The sequence below is a fragment of the Cyprinodon variegatus genome, unplaced genomic scaffold (assembly GCF_000732505.1).
Source record: "Cyprinodon variegatus isolate N-32 unplaced genomic scaffold, C_variegatus-1.0 Scaffold35, whole genome shotgun sequence".
Classification (NCBI taxonomy): Eukaryota; Metazoa; Chordata; class Actinopteri; order Cyprinodontiformes; family Cyprinodontidae; genus Cyprinodon; species Cyprinodon variegatus.
The window spans coordinates 1,336,896-1,351,201 of NW_015150488.1; the positions used below are offsets into that span (position 1 = coordinate 1,336,896).

At 36.3% G+C, this 14,306-nt stretch overlaps 1 protein-coding gene across 1 annotated transcript in view; it reads left to right on the top strand.

Moving 5' to 3' along the window:
• itpr2 (inositol 1,4,5-trisphosphate receptor, type 2) overlaps positions 1–14,306 on the top strand; it is a 96,441-nt gene that overhangs the window by 78,466 nt on the left and 3,669 nt on the right. The window contains exon 56 of the mRNA XM_015403974.1: positions 13,656–13,817. Within this exon, the coding sequence (XP_015259460.1) occupies positions 13,656–13,817 (162 nt within the window). The remainder of the gene's footprint in view (positions 1–13,655; positions 13,818–14,306) is intronic.

The window sequence follows — 14,306 nt, forward strand, 5'->3', positions numbered from 1 at the left end:
CAGCCAAATATCACGATATATCATTTCCCACACCCCTATTATGTGGTATCTAAGGACATCAGCAGGTGTCTTGTAATTAGGGAGGATGCCTAAAAATTAAACTAGACTTCTAACATTAGAATAAGTCTGTCCCCTAAATGCAAGATCTTAACAACACAAGAAAGGCTAATTTTAATTGACATACATGTGTGAGCGTTTGGCCTGGCTTGCAAATTTATGATTGGTGACCAGATATCTCCATATTCCTTTTAAGAAGACACCTTTAGCCCTTCACAGTTCGTCCTCTCCGAAGTAATGAAGTGTTGCTTATTTTTCCTATAAACCTTGAAAATCACCCCCTATTTGATGCCTTTAGAAAAACAGCTTGTGACCAAACATGTGATTGCAACATGGGACTTAAAGAAGCTCATCGGTTTGATGTTTAAGAATATGTCGGAACGTATTGTTTTCAAAGTCCATGTGTTGATAGTGATCTGCTTTGAAATGATTTTACCTTCTTTCACGGAAAAAAAAAAAAGTTTTTAGAGTGCTCCAGCAGAAATTACATATCTGGGATGTTGTGTAAATTACCTGACCAATCATCTATTTAAAGAGAACATTGTTAGAAGCTTGAGACTTAACAAAAACTGTAGGCTTAATGTAAAGCATTTCATGGAAGCAGTACGGTACAAATTTAGTTTCTGGTATTTCAATGCATCGTCGTTTTGTCATATTTATATCCAATTTATTATGGTGTAATTTGATCCTAAATATAGCGAAGTACAATTAAAGTTGGTCACATGTTTTTGTAAGGAAGCCCAGCAGACTGAATTAAACCATAGATTTTTCTACAGTCCCTCACTCTGAGAAAGCATGTACTGTCAAACCGGCCACAACAATGGCAACATTAGACATCTCAAAACCAGTCAGATTATTAATGAATACTTTAAGGGCAGGCTTGTATTTCAGGATCTAGATTTTTGATCTAGTTTACTTATTGCTTTTATTTTATAAGCTATTTGTTTTGTAAATTAGAATAAATTGAGGGCAGTGTTTTGTTAGTTATAATAAAGTTATAAAGGATTTTCATATTGCAAAGTATTCATAATAAAGTCCCAATAATAAAGTCCCAACCAAGCTCCTTCGGCTGGGGATTTCAACCGCAGCTGCCTCCTGTTTGTAACAGAGGTGCATGATCTAGAAATCTATCATGACATTGAAGCCTGGGCTACTTCCTTCACTGCTCGCTGGGGCACCATGTGGGCCAAATATCCATGGTGTTATGTTTCTCTCTTGAGAGAAGACCAGACTGCATCTTTTGGCTTTTTATGACCACTGATCTTGTTGCTTAGGATCTTCCAGACCCTAAGACTGCAATCACTTGGACTTGGTGGCCTCGTTTTAACTATAGCAGAAACTAAACTCTCTGCAGCATGCAATAAAGAAACTGGAAGAAAAAAAACACAAGGTGAACGGCTCTCGAGTTTTTCATTTATTTCCTTTCAAATGCAACCTAAACTTTCTGCTTTGTCCGTTCTAATGTGACACCTTGTTTACTGTTGGAACAGTTATTATTTGGCCTTTCAAAATTATTACTATTCAATCAGAAATGTAAATGTTAGATAATTTGCTGTTTCTGATTGGCTGCTTTATGTGATAACACATTTTAAAAATAGACATTTTAAATTGTATGATTGGCTACTGTTACACCGAGCTAACTAAAGTTGGCTCTCAATTGTAATTTTAAAAACACCACAATAAATCTAAAATATAAATGTGAAAATAAGAAAATATTTTTTTCTTTTCACTTGGGTTTGTTTTGCCATGGAAACAATTAAATCCTTAGCAATATTCTTTTTTCTCCAAATTTCAAAAAAAAAAAATTCAGAAACGCCAATATTAAGCATCAAAATTAATAAAAAAAAATATTATTATTTTTATACATGAATTGCAAGTAGACTAAGGGCACTTGCAGACTTTATGTGGGACAACAAAGGAGATCTAACTCGACCTGTTCAACACATCTCAAGAGGTGGTCACACAGTCACTGAGTAGGAAAAAAAATATCTGCTACTGATATAACTAAAATCAAGCATGCATTTAATTTAGGCAAATAGGGAAACAGCTCTTAAATGCTACATTTCCCTCGAAATAGTTACTCAGAAATGGGTCAGCATGACAATGTGTTAAATTTGCTCTCCAGCCATAAAACGCTGCATTTTCATTCCACAACAGTAACACACTAAATGAACTAGCATTAGAACAACCAAGCCCACTTAAACTGGGACTTGACACGACTTACTGTAACCTACCTTGGCAGGAATATTAGTGCTGAGAGCCTTTAGGAGCTGTGGTATTTTGCCTCCTAGTTTATGTCGACATGTACCACCATCTCTCGATAATAGTTTGTATGGTTTTTCTCTCCGATCATATTTCAGTTATTTTTATAGTTTATTTTGTGGTTTTCGAACACCAACCATTAACATATCCACCTGACGATAAGATTGGGCAGCATTTCTGATATTTTAGCTTCTGATTGACAGATTACATGCACAGTAGGCAAAAACTGTGTTTATGTTTATGTTCTCAAAGAGCAATGTATATTTTGTCAATTTCTCGTCATTTTAAAAAATTGGGCTTTAAGAAATATTTTTGTTTGGGAAAACAACACTGGCCATGCTAGGGACTCAAAGTCTAAATATCTTACATTTTTTTTAACAAAGTTGTCTAGTTTATCATCCCTATTTCATAAAATCTGCAATAATAAGCAGTAAATGATTTTATTTCACCCTAATCATGGACACTTGGTATGTTATTTATGGACCCTGAAGTAGTCTGCATTGTTTCTTTCTCAAAACTCCTTAGAAGAAAGTCCTCTCTGAGATGGCTCATTCTGCCTGTCTATACATCCTCTCGTCTCTTAGGTCAGCTGATCAGCTGCTCTTCAGTAACTTTTTTTCTTTTTTTCATTTGTTGCTCTTAAGATGTGAACAATCCTATGACAGCAAGGTAGACAGGCCTTTTTTCTTTCTATTATTAAATCACTTCTTAAAGCTATTTTCTTTGCTTTGACCTTTAAAACCACTTGAAACGCTGATTTTTTGACCCAGTTTTTGTTTTTCTTTGATTCTTCATAATGTTTTAAAATGTTCTATGAATGGAGCTGGATTGGAAGATGGAAAAAATGAAACTATTTTGAAACCTGATGACCTAAAACACACATTTAGGAGGACATGATCCTGACTCAGGATCTGCTTGGCAGCTGAAATTGACGCAGTGCCAAGCAGGAGAGTCGGCTCATGTTACTCTGAGTGTCGGTTCCGTCTGTGTGTTTGGGATTTGAATTTGTGAGTCAGTCAGTGTGCAGGTGTTTGTGTGTAAAATGATGACAGTGACTACAGGCCTAGCACGTACTGCAGCAGCAGTCACAACGCTGTTACATAACCCATCTCAAGTGGCCTGCTAATAGCTCAGCCCTGCAGAGCACGTGCTGTCCTGTCCCTTTTTCTCTCATCCTCTTTTATCCCTCTCTCACACACACTCAGTCAGTTCATGAACCCCTCTTTCACCATGCAACACCCACTGAACAAGTTAACAGCTACAAATGCAACAACAAAAGGTTGAACACTTACAATATTATATTAAGAGTGGAGTAATGTTTACCTGTAACCCTGTTGAACTTTTATTAACCATTTTTTTGCCATGTTTTTTTCACCTCCAATCAGAGTGCTTTATAATCTAACCATAGTTGTTCCTCCTGATTAATTAAAACGTATTCTCCAAAAACTACTTTGCACTACCTGACATCGTTATTTGACCCAAATTCCTGACTAAAAAATGAGCCTCGTTCACTCTAAAAATTAATCAACTTGTTGGGTTTGAATACTGTTAGTGTTTTTTCTATCCTCCTGCCTGATTTAAAACAAACTTTTTCTTGGCAATAAGCTGAGCTTTGAAAGTTAAAACCTATTGGGGTTACACTAAAAAAGGCAACCCCAGTTTTACACAAATGAGGGGACAACAAATTCATAATTTTAAATACAATACTGCATTTGCTGTGCATCAAAATTAGAGTAATATTGTAGTACACCATAAATGTTTTGATCCTAAGTCCTTTAGTTTATAAGTTATTGTTTAAAATAATTCAGTATTGCAGAATTGTTTAATGGAATATGAAAGGAAAAAAATGACCAATCAATGAACAGTAAATGCCAGTTATTTTCAGAAAAACAAAAAACTAATTTAGTGTCAGTGAGGATCCGCTCACGAGTTTATTTTAAAGGGACGGCACACTATTCTTACTGTGCAGAAAACACTGAAAGACAGTACAGTCTAATGATGAGCAGCGAGACATTGCTTTAATATGTCAGATTCTGCACGGCCACACTTCGACTGTACTTCCTAAATTAGGCATTAATTCCTGAACCAGCGGGAGTGACTTCATCCAAAATAATATTCTTCATCTTTAACATAATCCATCAGTAATGAGTAATTGAATCAGGCAGTGGATAGCATTCAGCTCCAAGGTTGTTTTTGAGTTAACAGAGCTACCATTGTCCTTTGGAAAGTGTAGGAAATAAAACTATTTTTGTTTTTTGTGCCCCTTGATGCCTGAGGCCCCAATTAGCCCAAACATTATAGGACAAGCTCTTCTATAAAGACTCTATTCATACTGTGGAGCCGAATGGATTAAAAAACAGGCAAGCAGAAAGTTGATAAGTGAAGAGCCCAATGTTACTGAGGAATGTGGCAGATCTGTTGTACATGTATTTAGTAGAAATTAAAACTGTGGGGAAAAAAAAATCTAAATTATGGAGGACGGCAACATAGAAACAGAATCATTAAAACTGGCTGAATTACAAGATGTGTGAGTAACAGGAATGGAGTCAAGAGTCGAGGCCGGATGCTTTGAATGTTTCAGGACAGTGCTTTTTTTTTTTTTTTGTGACCAACAAAATGAAAAAATTAATCGAATAATAGCAAATTAATCAACCAAAATGACCTCCTGCTATCAAATTGATAATTGTCATAGTGAGTTGATAGTAAATTTAATTAGAAAAGTCCTTAGAAAGCGCAGACCCTGCAAGGTGGAAAATCTATTTGATACTGTGACTTACATCTATACAGTAGATAAAACTTGCACATGATCTGGATCATTACCAAATTTTAAAGAATTGGTCCTTTGCATGAGGCATACCTGTGGTAAATATTTCCTTAAAATCTTTCAAACTTCATAAGTAAGACACAGTGTGTTTGCAGTCTGTGGTGTATGTTCTGCTCACCTTCTTCATTCGCTCTGCACTTTGCCCTCTTGTTTGGTCAGCGGATCGAGTAATTGAGTAAGACACATCTTTTGCCGCTTATGTTTTTGCATTTTTTTTTCTTCATTATGATACATCCTGACTTTTTGAGTCCAATGCTGAAGCTGTAAATAGTCAGTGCTGCCACCTACTGTTTTAAGGGGGAATTCCTTTTGCCAAATAATGTTAAAGGATCCTTAAAAATCTCTGTTTTCAGATTATGAACTGGATCATTACCAACATTTAATAAGTTTTTCCTTAGACTGAGGTGCACCTTTGACAAAAATTTCATTAAAATTAATTTATAACTTTTCAAGTTATCTGTACAGACATGCAGACAAACACACACACACACACACTCCTAAAAATATAACCTAATTGGTGGAGGTGAAAAATGCAGTCACACTTAGATACACATTCTCTAAACTTAATAGTTATACAGTATGATGAATTTTTGAAAACAGTACATAACAGAAAGTCAATGTTTTTTACATTTCAAAATAAAAATGTTGTCAGTTTGTGATAAAAGGTGTCTTTTTAAATAATTATTTTTTGTATTTTTTTTTACAAAATTGCAGACCCTAAAATAATTAGTTATTTCCAATATTACTGATAAATAATATCTAACTTGATATCTATTAAAGTGCAAGCTTGTTAATCCTAACATTAATCCTTTACTGTACATTAATGGAAGCACAATAAAACTTTTTTTCCAGCTGAATTTTTTTTTTCTCCTCAAGTTTTGTTTAGAAATTTAGATTAAATGATAAATCAACTCAATGCATTAAATCCTTTTATCATAAACCTTAAGCTAGACAATGGTTCCCTTACAGAGAGATTCACTCTTGAGAGGGGGTTTAGGCATGGCTGCTGTCCCCTTTATATTAAGACTATAGCTCAAATGATAAGACAGAGCAATCAAATATCAAGAATAGAGGTTAACCAACTGATGCATATCATAAGTCAGTTCACGGACGACAAAATTATATACTTATCCAACACCGTGAAATCCCTTAAAGAGTTAAAAAAAATTTTTGAAAGGTTTGGTTTGTGTTCTGGCAATTAAATTAATGTAAACAAGACTCAAACCCTTACATAGAAATGGGAAATAAAGTGGGGAGCAAAATCCCTTGATTACTTAGGAGTGAATATACCAAAAGACCCAACAAAATTATATAAAAAAAATTATCAGTCCATAGTAGTTAATATGAGGAAAGACATTGAAAGGTGGGTGACCAATCCTTTGAGATTAAGTAAGAGAAAAATTATACTAAAATTAGCATATTACCACCTTTTTTCGTATCGGTTTATGTCATGGCCAGTAAATGTCTCACAAACCAGCTCTGTAAATTGGATAAACTTGTTTCAAGATTTATATTGGAAGAAAAAACACCAAGAATACGATACACAACATTACAGCTACCAATAGAAAAAGGTGGATACACTGCTTAGTATACTGGTGATACACTGAATATGTGACTTGGTGGTAGATAGAAACCTCTGCACTTAAAATATCAACACAAACAAACATTGGGAAGAAATAAATCTTAGTTATTATTAAAGAAAATACAGACATTAAACCACTATAATGTTTTACTTAAGAAAAAGGGTACTCTATAGTAAAACTGCTTAAACTAGGAGAGGAACTTGGCTTACTAAAATGAATTACTTATGGTGATAAATTTAAGCCAGGCCATTATGACTCTAAGCTCAAACAGTGGTCAGAGAAAGCTGGTGAAGTAAAATGAAAAGCTTTCAGGAACTGAAACTTCTTGTCCTGCATTTTATCTGAGATACTGGCAGGAAAATGTGCATGGGAATGATGGAAATCTACTGAATAAACTCTTCGTGGTTTAAGACTGAAACAGCAACCTATGGACAATGGTTGTGTATCATAGAAAATATCTCAAAGGAAAGACTCTCTTACAAGGTTATCATAACAATACACAATTTCCCAAAAGACTTGGAAAAATTAATGTAGTATAAAACAAAATATAGGCTTTTATCAAGTCAGAAAGATTTAAATGTACTCCCACATACTGTATTCATTTTCAATTCCACAATATTTAAATTTTTGTACCCCATTTTTTCTGTTTGTTGATTTTGACACTTTTGTTTGTGATCCACATTAATTTATGCTGAATTGCAAATCTAAATTAAGGCAAAGAAGAGCAAAAACAAGAAAAAGAATTTGTGAAATATGTTCACGTTCCTCACAAACATTACTTTAAATAAAAAAATATTTATTCTAAAAAGAATATGCCTGAAAATTACTCTATAGGTATTTTCTAATTTGCTTTTTAACTCTGATTAAGCTCAATTTTGGAAACCCACATCCTGCCTTGATTTCCGTCTGACCTGTTAAACATCACATCCAGACTGGATCCCTGTCCCTGACCCCATCAAAGGCAGTAAGAAACTTGGGTGCCATGACTCATGACCAGCTGACCTTTAAAGATCATGTTACCTCCGTCTCTTGATCTTGTCACTTCACCCTTCTAAACATAAGATCCGTTCATACCTACAGTAACCCATCATGCTACCCAGCTCCTTGTGCAGTCTATGGTTATCCAGACTGTTTTCATGGGTTGTTCAAAGATGGTGGAATGACCTTCCAAGCGCTACAAGAACAGAACTATCTTCAGGCAACTCTTAAAGACCCACCTCTTCAAAGAGCATCTCCTATCCTGACTCTTNAGCGCTACAAGAACAGAAGTATCTTCAAGAAACTCTTAAAGACCCACCTCTTCAAAGAGCATCTCCTATCCTGACTCTTACCCATAGCTCTGTACCTCTTTACTACTCTTTCTGCACTTCGCTCTATCTCTTTGCTTTCACCACTGATTCTGACTTGGGATTTCCCTCCTGTAGCATTGTGTCTACTTTGTAAGTCTCTTTGGATAAAAGCGTCTGCTAAATGTTTAAGCACAAACAACATAAAACTAGACATTTTTTGAACATATGAGTTTGATCTGACTGTAGGAAGTAGACTGAAAGGAAAAAATAAAAAGCAGCTCACCGTGCTGCAAAATTAATAACGGATAAGAAATAAGATCTATCAATGTCAAAAAGATTACAAAAGCCATTCCTGATGCCTTGAAACTTTAGTGAACCAATACCAGAGCCTTTATTCAAACCTGGAGAGAAATGGAGAGATGGGGAACCTTTCCAACCAAAGTCCCTCCCAAGAGTGCAGTAGCAATTAAGCAGGTCACAAAAGAGCCAAGAACAATATCTAACGAACTGTAAGCATCATGCGCCTCGGTTCAGATCAGTACTTATGATCCAACAATATGAGGGAGACTTGAGAAAAAAGGCAAAGTATGAGAGCTCCAGGTCAAAAACCTCCGCTGACCAGAAAGAAACAAACAGCTGTCTCACATTAACTCATAAATATCTCAGTGAATCAAGAGAGGTTAAGGAAGATTTTTTGTGGTCTGAAGAGACCAAAGTGGAACATTTTTGCATTTTAGCTGCTTTGGCACATCCAGATCTGTGTCACAGACCTTAATCAATCAATGATGTCATCCATGAAATCCTGAAGGATAAAGTGTAACCACTAGTTTGAGAGTTTAAACTCATGCACAGTTGTTTTATCCAGCAGAACAAAATTAAAACTAAGATTTTCAGGTGGCTAAAGAAGATGTTGTAGCTTGACATGAAACTATCCATTCGTGTGTATAACCCTGTAGTGGGACTGAACTCTTACTGTTCTGCAATGAAAAAGGGGTCAAAAGTTCCTAACAGCTTTATTTAATTACGTAAAATACTTGGGTGTGACAAAAAGTCATACAATCAAATAGGGAAAATAGATTAAAAAGTCTGAAAATCTAAGCTAAACTAACAACAATAATTTTTTTAATATGTGCTCCTCTTGCTTGGGCCTTAATTATGTTTTATTGAATTTTCTTTTTCTCATTTGTTTTAAAATAAGTATACTTTAAATAAATTTTATTTTTGCACCATTTTTATCCTACTGTTCCTCAATGTACTTTTTATCACTGTGTTTTTGTGATGACTTGCATTCATCTTTTGCAGTGCTTTTATGATCTCTTTCTTGAATTTGCTTCAGTTAACAAAGTAAAGTTTATGTTTATACACTAGAAAAGCTTTTACTAGCATTATAGCAATGAATCTTACCAGGCATAGTCATTTCTTTTACTAATGTCTAACTCAGGCTGGTCCAACTATTATAGAACTCTTAATTTGTTGAAAGAGAGAGTTTGTCAGAGTTTAGCTTTCACAATATATCTTTTGAGCAACCTTGTGTCAGAATCCGTCCGACCAGTCTATGTTGTTAGATTGATAACTAACGCTGAAATTGGTTGCATATAAAGACCAGCATATTATAAAAGGGTGCAGCTTTTCCTGGTATTGCGTACCTCTAAATCTTTTACTGGCAGTCAGTACCAAACTGTTCCGACTTCCTTTCAAATGTGCTTTTTCCTGTCTCTTCTGAAATCTACAATCAACTCTTTTTCACATTTAGAATCAGGGTTTACAGAGCGTGCCACAAAGCAGTACACTGACTCCCTGTTCTCAGTTTCTTCTCTATTTCTTATAGACCCTAAGAAGAGTCATGCAAGTATTCCTATAGATGACAGAAGTCTGTCTTGTACTGGAAGTCTGAGGTGTAAAGAGTGAAAAGGAATGGGAAGCTCACCATCCCCTATGGTGCTGGCTAATTGGTTAGATACGTTACCATTTAATCTAAGAAATTGTGGTCTGTTTTAGGTAATCTATGACACAGGTAATTGCTGAGGCTTCTACTTACTTTTTATGGGGTTCCTAACAAAGCAAATCTGGCTGAAGCATGTTAAATGCACTGAATAAATCATAGAATATAATTCTCACACTATTGTCTTAATGTCTTAATGTAGATGGTTCTATTGAATAAGTTTATGATTAAACCTTTAACTCCAAGTCCATGGTGATAAGCAAATTGTAGGGGGCCCTGATAGTGTCTTGTTTGCTAGCTTAGGTCACAGGAGTCTCTTGGACCTTCACGATGAGGGATGTCAGGGGAGTACGGTGCGTGACATCATCCAACACCAGAGGGAAATATAAAACATCCCAAAAAAGATGAAATAATGTTAATTTAAAAAGAATGATCAGAATAAAACTATAAAGGCCACTTTAAAATGAAGCTACGTGGCAGAGCACAATTTTTTAACACCATTACCTCCATGCAATATGGGCAACGCCCAGGTCAGGATAAGTGTCCAGTAGTGTTCTTTAAAAAATTCCAACATAAATTGTTTCCATGATGGCTTCAAATGTTTAATAGAACTCTTGCATGTTTTAAGTTATTTATTTAAATTAGACGACTACTCCTATCAAGCAGTTATCTTGTCAAATGCTGATTGTAGAATTTTATGCAATACCCTTACCAAGTATTTAGAAACAGTTTATAACCCCTGTACAAACAGACTCTCCAAATAAACCTGTAATAGGCTTTTGTTTTTATTTGAGTCTTTTATCATCCCCCTTCTTCACCTGTATAAACTAAAATACAGTGGACAAGAGTTGACAAGACTTTCTGTGACCATGAATATTCAGCAAAGCAGACTTTATTTCTTGTTTTTGAAACCTTGAGAACAAAAAGATATATCTTGGTTCTTGCAGAGAATCTAACAAGCTTAAGTTATTATTATTTATTATTTATTATTTTTGTCTTTGTTTTTTTTTCTTCTTCTTTTGGTCTCTGTAGCACTTTGAGATTTCTTTGAAATGTAAGGTGCGTTACAAATAAAATCTATTATTATTATTATTATTAAGTGGTTACAGTGAGGAAAATAAGTACTTGAACACCCTGCTATTTTGCAAGTTCTCGCACTTAGACATCATGGATGTGTCTGAAAATTTTACCGTAGGTGGATGTCCCCTGGGAGAGACATAATCTAGAAATCCCAGTATATGATTTTTTTTTCACTATTTATTTGTATGATATAGCTGCAAATGGATATTTGAACACCTGAGAAAATTAATTTAAATATTTGGTACAGTAGCCTATGTTTTCAATTACAGAGGTCAAACATGTCCTCTAGTTTTTCACCAGGTTTGCACACACTACAGGAGGGATTTTGGCCCACTCCTCCACACAGATCTTCTCTATATCAGTACGGTTTCTGAGCTGTCGCTGAGAAACACAGAGTTTGAGCTCCCTCCAAAGATTCTCTATTGGGTTTAGCTCTGGAGACTGGCTAGGCCACACTAGAACCTTGAGATGCTTCTTACAGAGCCACTCTTTTGTTATCCTTGTTTTGTGCTTCGGGACATTGTCATGTTGGAAGACCTCGACCCATCTTTAATACTCTGAAGGAAGGAGGTTGTTTCCCAATATCTTGCAATACATGGCCCCGGTCATCCACTCCTTAATACAGTGCAGTTGTCCTGTCCCATGTGCAGAAAAACACCCCCAAAGCATGATGCTACCACCCCAATGCTTCACAGTAAGGATGGTGTTCTTGGGATGGTAGTCATCATTCTTCTTCCTCCAAACACGGTTAGTGAAATTATGACCAGATTTAAATTCAAATCAGTTGTTTCAATAGTTGGTCTTTTTAAGAAGAACAAATGATCTGTAAAAGGTCACAACTGCCTCTCTATCTCCCACCCAGATGGGACAAAGTCTAAAAAACACAAAAAACCACACCAAACTCCACACCTTCATATGCCCTCTTACTAAACTCCCCTCTTGTCCCTGTCCTCCTCTCAGCAGTTCTCAACCTCATCTTTCCATCTCACCCTGCAGTTTTTTTCTTATATAAGAGAAGGTGGAAGCACACCTCACTCAATGCTCCCAGTGGATTTAATCGCACCAGTCAAATCCGGCTATCGGTGCCTTGTAAATGATTTTCATCAGCAAAACCAGCGGGGAAATATTACATAACCGCCAACTGATGGCATCTGTATCTGTGACACCTATCTCACTTTGCACAAGAGCATGCTGTTGTTAAATACATTCACGCTCGCAGTCCACCAGGTCCATTTCCAGCACTTTGCACACCCACACACACGCAAACAGATACATTACACAATTCTATATAGGTGTATTTCACCCTCAGTTGTCTTAGTTGTCTGTTGCAGCTTGTTTGGTCTATCCAGTGCTCTATTAATGAACATAAAACAGTTTGCTTGAAACCAACAGAAACATACCCAAACTTTTCTCTATATATTTTCCTCGTTTTCCATTGACGTGAATTCATTTTTAACACATTTCTAAAGCCAAAACGTGACCCTAACCCTAAATCAAACCATTTAGGGTTCATTAATTTTAGTCACTGCATTTATGCCTAACCATGACATTTACCCGAACCCATTAACAGTATATTCTTAATCCTAACCTTAACTCACACCATACCTCTAGACCAGGAGTCTCAAACTGGTTCCAGAAAGGGCCGTGAGGCTGCAGGTTTTCTTTCCAACCAAGCAATAGCACACCAGACTCCAGTCATCTCATCAAGTGAGTCCAGTCTTAACATGATGACTTGATGAGATGACTGGAGTCTGGTGTGCTATTGCTAGGTTGGAAAGAAAACCTGCAGCCACACGGCCCTTTCTGGAACCAGTTTGAGACCCCTGCTCTAGATGGACCCTCTAACATTAAAAATGGGGTTCTGCCACATTAGGCCCAGCGTGTTGGTCCTCAGAGATTTAGTTGATATCTCAAAAGGGTCCTAATTTGGTGACATAAACAAGTACACACACACAGTTATGTTCCGCTATCCTTAGGGGGACTTTCCATTAATTTCCATAATTTCCCATTCATCTCTATGACCTAAACAAGACCCTTATGCTGACTGTAACCATTACCAACACATTCCTAAATCTAAGCCTAACCAAAACTCTATTTACACCTTACTCCTGAAGAAAAGAACCTATCCTTATTTAGAGCAGACGAGTATTATATTTAGGTCCACACAGTGTGGAATATTCCTAGGAATTTGACCTTGCACTGTCCCTGCAAGGTTGCAAATACACAGCCAGACACACTTGTCTTTAAGTTGCAACATACTTCAGTTCCTGCTGTAGGACGACAGTGACTCATCCCCACATCAGAGGTCTGTTTGTAGAGTGGGTGAGAATTGAAATATCAGTTGCTATTCATTTAGTGTGTAGCTGCTGTGTGCAGTAACATGGAGATGGCAGAGCTGCTTTAAATATTCTACATGTAGCTGCTTCCATTCTGATGAGATGATTAATGTTAAAACCTCTAACAACTACCTTTCTGTTTACTTTGCTCGCACAGGATGACTGTAGCCTTGAGGCGCTCCCTTTGTTGATGCATAATCGTTGAATCAATGCTCCTATTGTCTAGTTTTATGAATACATTTTTTTTATTCATATTCTCATGTATGTATTTACTTTCTGCAGGAGAAGAACTTAGACTGGTTCCCTCGCATGAGAGCCATGTCATTGGTGAGCAACGAAGGAGACAACGAACAGAATGAGATCCGATCCCTGCAGGAGAAACTGGAAAACACAGTCACTCTGGTGTCACAGCTCTCGAGCCAGCTGTATGAGCTCAAAGAACAGGTAGAGTGTATTTTTAGCTCAGCTTTAGATTTAGCCATAACCATATCCAAATGGTTCCACTAAGTTCGGCCCTCAAAGCAGCAAAGGTTCGTGGGAGCCCTTGATCTCTAACAATGCAGGTGGTTGAAAAGTTGAAATATTTTTGTAATTCAGCTCAAACAGAATGTGTATTCTTAAGAAACATTATTAAAATGGCTTCCAGTGCAGAAGTTTTGCTTTGACCTTCACATAGGTAAGTCTGTTAACTTGCTCAAGCTGAGTGGAAGGAAAAGGGATGATAGAGTACTCACAGAGTTAAACAAACTCCAATAGCAGTTTAGGAGAGTATTCTATTTAGTGTTTGTGTATTATTATTGTTGTTTTTTCTAAGAAACTGAATCTTGATTTCCTTTTACCATAAATAATCTTGAAAAAAATCCAGAAATCACAATATATCATTTGTTAAATGTTTATTTTTTTAATACTTATTTTCCTCTCTCTCTCTCTCTC